The 10,108-nt window shown below is 44.1% G+C and overlaps 1 protein-coding gene across 1 annotated transcript; it reads right to left on the bottom strand.

Moving 5' to 3' along the window:
- Window positions 1-551: 551 nt before the first annotated feature.
- LOC133929886 (disease resistance protein RGA2-like) lies at window positions 552-2,324 on the bottom strand. The gene has a single exon (XM_062376640.1). The coding sequence runs from the start codon at window positions 2,246-2,248 to the stop codon at window positions 755-757; it is 1,494 nt and encodes a 497-aa protein (XP_062232624.1). The 5' UTR covers window positions 2,249-2,324; the 3' UTR covers window positions 552-754.
- Between the last annotated feature and the right edge of the window lie 7,784 nt (window positions 2,325-10,108).

Raw genomic sequence — 10,108 nt, 5'->3', positions numbered from 1 at the left:
TTTATTTTCCTTTTTGAGCTGCAGTTTTTCCACCTTTGTGAAGTTGATATCTTTGTTGCTAGAGGTATAAAATGCGCATACAATAGTACAAATTTAGGTCTCGTATTCCATTGTATCTAAGTCAATTTGGAGAGTTTCTTCACCGAAGATCATCTTCTTGAGTTTCTTTTAAAATTACGAGTTTTTTTACTAAGGTCGTAGAATGGTTCTAAATGTAACTTTTGTTCATATCTTATCTATGGAGTCACATGTTATCTATTATTATTTTTTTTCTCTATTTATTTTTACTTGAATTTTTAAGTGCATTAGATGAAACAAATAAGAAGACCATCTAATTAATTTTTTAATAAAACGTCTATTTAATACCTCTAATCGTTAATGTCAATCCTACTCGTGGCCGCCGATGTAGAACGAACGCCCAGAAGGGGGAGCGCGTTTGCCCTGCACTGCACACTGCCTTGCACGTCACCCCCGGAAGTCGACTGCTGACTCCTGAGGTCGCATTCGCTAGAGCCTAGAGCTGTAGAAGACGGAGTAGGGAACATACAGGGTAGCAGAAACCTGCAATTTCTTTATTGTAGGCGCCGCAATTAGTTACAAGATAACAGAAAACATTCACAAGGTAGATTTTGTTTGAGATCACCATTCACAAACAAGCAAGGAACTTCCAGACATCTAACCGGTGAGAGTGAGACCACACAAGAACATAACCACTCCAAAGCATAGCACCTACACACTTATCTATGAACTTATGTTATGGTGCTTGCATATCACGAATCTCACATTTGCATACGTAGCTAAAGCACGGTGGAATTCGAGATTTCCAAAGCAGGAACTCGTTCTTCCCTCCCGGTTGAGCACATCCGGCTAGCAGATCCAAAAATGGTATCTCTGGAACCTCCTCCTCAGAGCCTCTTTCGCAAATTTCAGATAGCATAAAATATTTGTCAGGTTTCTGTTTCAATATGCTCCAGGTGAATAGAGGATTATCCTTGGACTTGATATCATCTGGGTATTCACCAATCAAGGAGACATTCTTTTGCATGTACTCTCTTAGCCTTGGGAGAACCATGGACCAAATTTGAGTGCTGAAATTATCTCGTAACAGGACAGCAACAATGGTTGCATGCGTGAAAGATCCTTGCATCACATTTGCTATCTCCAAAGCTAAGGATGCCATCTTAGGATGCTGCCCTGGATCATCACTTCCAAAGACGTGCATCTTGAAGAAATACCAGTAGGCTTCTGTCGGCAAACATTTCAGCCTAAGAGCCTGTGTTGTCCCTAACCTCACAATCTTCTCGGATCGACTAGTGATGATCATTCTACTCCCCTGTGCCATGCTTCTTTCGGAAGAGTACAGCCTTTTCCATGCATCTTCATCCACATCCTCTAAGAGCTCAATGACGATCAACAACCTCTCCCCTGGGGCCCTATCATTCTGATGCTTGATCACACAGTTGTCTCTCAGATTGGCCATGGTCTCATCTTTATGGTCATTCCGACTGTAAAACAAGATCATGGAGAAGTGGTTGCGCACCCTTTCATCGTTGCAAACATGCTCCACAAGAGTGCTCTTCCCGATATGCGTCGGGCCGACGATGGGAAGAACACCCAGTTTTGCCGCACCAGGAGGTTCGATCTGCAGCAAGAACTCCATGACTCTCTCACTCTCCATATGGCGGCCAAACATGCACTTGTCCAGAAACAGATGGGCACTGTAAGGTTGGCGGTACAAGGGAGTATAGTTCATCGAGAACACAACAAGCTCCTTCGTGTCACCGATCAAGGCTTCCAGGCTGCGAACCACCTGCTGCAACTCTCGCGAGCTTGCACCACTAAATGCCGCCGTGGTCTCTGAACCACCGGAGGGGAAGCGGACACGCTTCGCCGGGTTGAACCTGGACAGGGCGAACGTGCGTCGGCTCACCTCCTCCTCCTCCTCGTCATTGTCATCCTTGCGCCGGTCTCCTCCTCCGAGTGCGGCTCGGCACCTGAAGGCGTCGAGGACGTAATTGCCCCGGAACGTCTCGTCCCTCAGGGCCTTGAGCTTCTGGAGCATAGCCCGGTTCGTGACGAGCCGCCGCTCGGCCTCCTCGACGATGGTGCCGCTCCTCAGCAGCAGGTGGCGCAGCCGCTGCAGGTCCTCCTGCACGGTCGCCGTCGTCTGCTTCTCGCACTTGGCGAACAGGAAGGATAGGGACCTGCTCACAAGCTCGCTCATCACTAAGTTGGAGAGCATCTCCATTGCGAACCCCGCCCCCTCTGGGATATTGTGCAGGAACTCCGCAAGAGAAAGGAAGGGAGGAGCAACGCGTATTTAGTATTTTTAGTGGCGCCAAGCTGCTAGATCTTTCGTGTGTAGCGCGGCTGCTGACCATGATTCACTAATGCTTTTGACCAACGAAAACCGTCCGTAGACGGTAACCGTACAGTAATTTGGTGTAATTCGATAAAAAATAGATAAATTTTGTCAAACTTTTGATTTTTTAATTTTGAATTTGAGTTTAATCAAAAACCAGTTAACTTATGAATACGGTGCGAACCGAATCGGTCGGTAACCACGGTAACTGAGCAGCCAACGATTTTTCGAACCATGCTGCCGACTCGATAAGTCTTGAAGGTTGAGTGCAGTGCATGACCAGCCGAAAGAGTCAAGCCGTGTGATTATTTTGAACGCTGAAGTCGTGTGCCGTGTGGCTATCTTATCTGTGTTTAATTTTAGTCTTAATTAAATTAAAAACAACGCTATTTATCTGTCGATAGAAAAAGTATGGAGAAATCTGTCGAATTTTTTATCGTAGGATCCGCGCCAAGATTCACGCGGCCTTCTTCCCCGGTGATTTCTCCGGTGAGCTCAAGTCTTCTCTGGTGAGGGCTAGGGTTAAGGTTATGGTTTTAGGTTCGGGTTTAGGTTTTTGGGGTTTTGAGGGTTGTCAGCTTAGAGGGAGGCTGCTGGCCCGGCGGTGGGTGGGATGCCGAGGCAGCAGGGGCGCTGCCCGCCGTGGTGGTGGGGGATGGCCGGTTGGCCTGTGGTGGTGGCGGGGGCATCAGGATTGAATTGGTTAGCGGCGGGCGACGGTCGCGGGTGGCTGCTCTGATGGTGGCGTCGCCGCTGGAGCTGGGTGGGGTGGCAGCAGAGGCGGAGGCAGGGGGAGGACCTCAGATCCGTGGCCAGAGACGGCGAAGAAGAAGCGCGGCAGAGGGGGAGGAGAGGCGGAGAGAGGACTGGTAACGGAGGAGGGAGGGGCGGTGGAGGTGGGCGGTCCGCGTCGATGCTGGGGATGGCGCCAGCGAGGCGGCAGAGTGGCGGCGCACAGGGAGGGGGCGGAGCGGCAGAAGCGGTGGCGGGGCGGAGTGGATGAGGTTAGGGAGTCGGATGCTCGGGAGGAGTTAAAGAGGTGACGGAGATCTGAATCGTTGGATTCTCGTTAAGGGCAGAAAAATCAATAGATTTGTCTTCTAAAATATGTTGAAAGATAATTAGATAGTCTCGTTAATACTTATAACTCTACGATGGATGTCACGTCTAGTTTCTGTTTGGGTGCGTGACACGACGAGTCTGAACAGGTTGAGTGAAAGACCTGCCCAAAGCGTCAATCCGCGTGGTTTGAACTTTGAACGCTGTAGCCAACTGACGAAAAGCGAGGCGCCGTTTTCAGCGGTCGATCGTACCTACCCACTGATTCGTGCTAATCTCATGAAAGGACTAAGGGAGATGTTCGTTGCAGAGTAAGAATATACGGCAACCATGAACCGAATCATCTCAAGAAAAAGTATACACCACAATGGCAACAAGATGGCTTGGGCGCTTGGCTGATTCCTGCCTACACATGCAATCGATCATGCATGTCTTGTTGTCTCGTGCGTGCGAGCGTCAAATGCACGTACCCTTAGTAACGCATCAACAACGGAATCGCACGGAACAGATCCCCTCAGGCCGGTCGCTAGCTCGCTATCTCATTTTTCCTGATCGTTGATGTACAAAAGTTGAAGATAAGGCGGCCGCGGCGACCACGATGAGTCGATGACGTGCTGCAAAGACGACGTGAACGCCTTGTCCGGATGGCACCGGCGGTACGTTGTACCCTGGGGAGCATGTCCTCACATGTAACCGGCAGTTGTCACGCGACATGAGGACCATTTACTCGAGGAATCCGCTTCTGGAGAGAACGCCGCAAGTGCGACGGGGTTGACGAGAAGAGGGGCCGGCCCGGCCGAACGTGTCTTGTTAGAGTACGCTGGAGAGAACGCCGCGAGTGCGACGGGGTTGGCGAGAAGAGGGGCCCCGGCCGCGCCGCACGTGTCTTAGAGTATGTAATAGTGTAGCCGAGCTGGCTATATCCTCGAGCTGACGCTCTAAGCTCAGGTCTTAATAGACCTACACTACTGCAAAATATATCATAAATAATAGCTCATTAATATCGGTTGTGTAAGAACCGCTACTAAAAATATATTATAGCCTGTTCTTAACCTTCCGTACCCAGAAAATGATTAAACTGTTAAGAACCGGTACTGAAACCGACTATTAGTGCCGGTATCAATGCTGATTCCAGTCCTGAACCGTCACTAAAGGTCACCAGACTCGAAATTTTCATTCAATAAGATTTTGGCTCTCTCGCGTCCAATCGGCTCGGTTGTTGGCTAACCTTATCCCTTTGCACTCATCCGCTCTCTCTTGTTCCCCACCGCCCATGTCCTCTCTCTCTCTCATACTTCCTCCATCGCCTCTCTCTCTCTCTCTCTCTCTCTCTCTCTCTCTCTCTCTCGTGGCGGCGTTTGGATCCATGGAGGCCTCGTGAAGGGAAGGGAGGCAACATCTTGATCCGTGGAGGCGGCGTGAAGGAAAGGGAGGCGGCGGCCGGATCCGTGGAGGCTGCACCCTTCTTGCCGAGGTCCATGGCGACCGGCGGGATTCACGATGGGGGAAGGGAGGCGACAGTTGGATCCGTGGTTGTCGCGCCCTCCTTGCCGAGGTCCATGGTAGCCGACGAGATCCACGACGGGGAAGGAAGGGGTGGCATCCATGGAGGGTCTCTTCGTCCTCACGGGATCCATTGAGGGACTTGTCGTACTTGTGGGTTCCAAAAGCTACAGATCAGCGCGCCACCGGCCTCGTCGACCCTGACCTTCAAGATGCGCATGCAAGGGGAGTGGCGGTAACGGCGGTGAGGGGACCGGTGGCCTTGGGAGTGGACGATGAGGGGAGCAGGTCCAAGGGCAACAGTAGTGGCGGTCCCGAAAGTGGACTGCGAGGGGAGCGGTGGCCACGGGAGTGGACTGTTGTGTGTTGTGGCGGCAGCCTTCGTGCCACTGCGCGTTTTCCTGTGCAGGGTGAGTTGTGGCACAGCTGCGGCGGCAGCCGAGCCGGCTTGATTTCTGACGTGCCACAGCTCGGGCTCGTTTATTTCTCTCTTCTTCTTTTTTGCTCCTGAGAACATCTATCACTGTCGGTTCTAGACTCGACAATGATAGTTACGATTATTACCGCCGAGTAAAGATTGCCAGTTCTAAAACCGGCAGTGATCAGCCTTTTGTGGTAGTGCTGCTATACACACAGGCTCAACTAGAGTCAGGATCGAAGTTCTAGGCTAACTTAATCCAAAAGACTAGTTTGATAGATGAATAAACCTTCACATTTTATATCATACTCCTCCATCATCAATATCTGATGTGGGACTAAATCCAACAATCCCCTCGTCACACATCGGGTCTCAACAATCTCCCTCACCACACACAACCCGTGCTACCTTGGAGACATTTAGGGCTCACCCACAACCGTGTGACCCTGGAGATGTTCCGGATTTACCGATCTTGAGTTCTGATAAAACTTGTTAGAGTACGCAACAGTCTGGTTCAGCTCACTATACCCATGAGCCGATGTACCGAGCCCAAATCTCAATGGATCTGCTATACACATAAGTCCAACCGAAACCACGACTAAGGTCCTAGACTAATTCAACCCAAAAGACTAGCCTGATAGGTGAGAGATCTTCTATCTTTTATATCATGCTACCCTATCATCAATATTTGGAGTGGAGTGGAGGAGGTGCGACTAGGGATTTCAATTTGGTTTTACATTTTTTCATTCACTGATGAAAAGATCGAAATTCGCAAAATTTTATCAAAATTTTGGTCATTTTTCATCATCTACTCTACGAGTCTCACGTATCAGTGAATGAAAATTTCATAATTAGATATTTTGTTTCCCTCTAAGATTCCCAAAATTTATGAAAAATTATCAAAATTTTAACGAAATTTTAATCCCTGATGGCAGTGGCGAAGCCACTTTCAAGCTGTGAAAGCTGTGATGTCAAGCGACATTACATAATTTTTCTCTAATTTAAAAGGGATCGGTGATCTTTACCGAAAACTAGTTGAAACAAAGAATCATACTAATTTTTCTCTAGTATTTTTTTAAGCTAACATTGAAATGAAATATATAAGGTCTGATTTGTGCAATAGAATAGACAATAAATTTTTGTATCATTGTTTGATTACCTATATTGAAACCGATGTATTGTAGTCTATTACTACTGATGCTATTATGCATACATATCAAGTTACGTATGAATGTAATGGACTGCTATCATAAAAATAGTATAATAAATTATGTTCTTTTATGTTTCTATATAATCTGCCTACGTAAATATTATATTTGTAAAACCCTGATAACACAGGGTTTGAATTCTGGCACCGCCACCGCCTGATGGGACCATGCGAGCCCTCCAAGCACGCGAGAGCGCGTGCCGGGGGATCACAATGCACTAGTGATGGAAATGGATAGCAGGAAATCTGAATTATCCGATTTCGTATCCGTTAAAATACGGATATGGATATCCGTATTCCTATTCGTTTCTGAAATGTATATTAAAATGGATATATCCGAATTCGTTTTCGAGATTCGGATTCAAATGTGGATATCCGAATTCGAGATATATCCGATTCGTATCCATATCCGCCAACCAGGAAACCAAATTTTGCTAAAGTTTTAGAAATTTCAGATATGAACGAAATTCCAACCCAATCAAATTGGAACAAATTTCAGTCAAATTTCATCAAATTTCAGTTAAATTTCATCAAAAAATTAAATTTCCAACATGAATTTTGAAATTTTTTTTCTAAAATTCCGGCCCAATCAAATTAGAACAAATTTCAGTCAAATTTTTTCAAAAATTTAAATTTCCGACCTGAATTTCGAAGATCGAGTAGATATCCGAATGCGGATTCGTATTCGAACTATCCGATTCATATTCGTATTCGAAGATATCCAGATCCGTATTCACATGCGAATTAAAATATGGTAAATCGTACTATCTGAATTCGATTCCATACGTATTCGATCCGCTTCCATTCCTGCAATGCACTGAATGTGGACCGGATGGGCGGGGGGAAATTCGCTGCTATGGCCGTGTCGACCGGAGAAAATGCAGCTCGGTTCGCACTCGGCCACTCCCCCTGACTGTTGTGTAGCGGGCACACATGCGTAGCACCTGAAATATCCATTTACACTTCGTCTAGAAGAGTTAATACTACTCTATGAGCCAACTGATATTATATATTAGTGAGACTAATTACTAACCGGTGCCTTCACACGGGCTAGTTTCCAAAATGTTATATATCTTTTATATTTGTAGTATATGTTTTCTGATATGATTCCTATTATCCTTTTGTTTTATTTCAAAACGTGAAGTTTTTTTTCCCTAATTTTGTCTAGAACTGAGATGCATTAACATAAAAAATTTGTTACTTATGAACTCATATGTCTCAATGCCACCTTTGATGAGTGTAAGAGTCAAATCAGTACCATATAATCTGTTTTGATCCAATGATACTTCTAATTAAGCCACAACAGATTCTGCTAAAGTCGAAAAACGGTCACTAACTAGAAACAGCTGTCAAATGTGATCAAGGTCGGAAGCATTCTTGGTTAATTTAACCAGTTATTACCGTAGACTTATTAAAGAATTACCCTAGTATAGCAAGGACAATGACAGGGCTACTCAAGGGAAGATATTCACTCCATCTCAAAATAGATGGTGTTTTACGCTTTTTTACAATACTCAAAATATATGACGTTCTACAATTTTGAGATAATTTTAGCCTAAGTTTTTCAATCTCATCCCTCCATTAAGTAACTTCGTTTCCAATAGTCTCATTTCCTATGTAATTAGTGGTATTCAAAGAGGATAAGATGGTTATTTTATTTTTCATCTTAATATTTATACTTAATTCTAAAATATCATCTATTTTAAGATAGATAGAGTAAGTTTGAATGGAAAGAACCAACGACAAAGTTGAGCATGAGGGCCCAGTTTATCGGGATGCCAAAATCCTTATGGTAAGTAGTAATTAGGTCACTCTCAATGCTTTATTTCTTAGGTAATGTCTAAGAGAAGAGAGAGAGTAAAAAATTGATGTTAAGAAACAAGCTTATAATAGATGCATGTGTCTTGCTAGTTTTCTTAAGGTCTCTCAAAGTAATTTGTTATCTCATAATCACCTAGAGTTGCTCAAAGAGCTAGTTTCTTTCCTAAGAAATAAGTTTGTTCTTTTTCATCTTTAAATTACTTATCACATCATCTTTTTCTTAGACGGATACCTAATTAATATCTACGAAATTAGTATTGGGAATGGCCTTAAGCACCAACACCGACCGAAGGATTTAGAATCTGGTTTGGACAACTAGACGGGTTGATGGAGCTGATTTCCCAAAGAATCAACAGCAACAAACAAGGACCTGTGTGCATTCGCAAAATAGAAAATGATAGAGATTGTGAAAATCGGGACCCATTGTTCACAGGATCGTATAATTCACCTGAAGTTAATGGTTGAGGGCCATTGAAAGGAAGGTAGATGTTGTTGATGGTAAGGGTAGACGAAAAGCTTTATCACAACTAATCAGCCTAATAAGAGCAGCATCTGACTAATACAAGGGACTATCACGAGTCTTCGACAAATGCAGATGAAAGGATGTCACATAATTTATGGAACACCTAGGGATTAAAAGCCTTTTAAGGTCTCGTTTGGCAACTAGGGAGCATATACACGTGTGACACAATTCAAGTGGAAATTAGGTTAATCCCCTCCCACCAACCAATCCCCTCCTGCCATTGGGGATTAATCCATGGACAGATTTTTACTATTTGGGAGGCTTTGGATTGGTTTGGATTTTAGTAAGCTATACAAGAAGCTGTCATTACAAATATGTAATTGTACACAGATGCAACGCAAATGGAAAAGGTCAAGTTATCAAGTCAAAATGATAAAAAAAGGGAAAAAATATCTATCAAACATGATGATAGAAAAGGCATGCGCATTAGAGCTAATACACCTTAACAACATCTGATCATATTACATTGCGCAAAAAAAACAATTTGGAGGCTAAATCTACTAATACATCTTAACATCGCTTAATAGCATATGATCATTCTTAAGTGCATTCCAACTAGTCCAATTCATAATTGACAGGTACATAGACTAAATTTCCATATGGACCACCTCATACACTGGCACCATAGAAAAAGAAAGAACTTGGCACCAATAACCCATGTCTGCATCTTCAATCAGCACACACAACTCCTAGATACCTGTGAACATCTCACAAATGAGCGAACTGCATCATATAAACTTCAAACCAAGCACGAAACAAGCTATCGATATGATATTGAGCTAGGTAACCAAGCTATTAAATTGAAAATTGTAGTGGCAACAATCCAATAGCAAGTACAAACATTAATATGCTAGAAACAAGCTACAAATACTTCCCCAATATATGAATCAGTTGACAATGAAATCAATTCAATACTATTGAGCTACCTACAGACATTTTTGTCTGGAATTTGTTTATCATGGTGTCAATTTGGCAAATATTATGATGCACTTCATTTGAAAAAGAATAGCAAAAAATAATTCAGTACTTTCTTATTTCTCCGGCCATGAAGTTGGCAACCAGCTTAAACAATAAAAAGAACACAAGATGACATTATGGCATTGAAATTTTTCCAAGCCAAACCAACCTTGTCATGAATATGCATGTATATGAAGGATCGAGAATGGCGACTAGAGGAGGTGAATAGGCACCTCAACAAATTTCTTTTGAAATAGA

Source organism: Phragmites australis, chromosome 9 (genome assembly GCF_958298935.1).
Source record: "Phragmites australis chromosome 9, lpPhrAust1.1, whole genome shotgun sequence".
Lineage (NCBI taxonomy): Eukaryota > Viridiplantae > Streptophyta > Magnoliopsida > Poales > Poaceae > Phragmites > Phragmites australis.
Note: the sequence above shows the minus strand (reverse complement) of the source record. Positions and strands in the feature narration are given on the sequence as shown.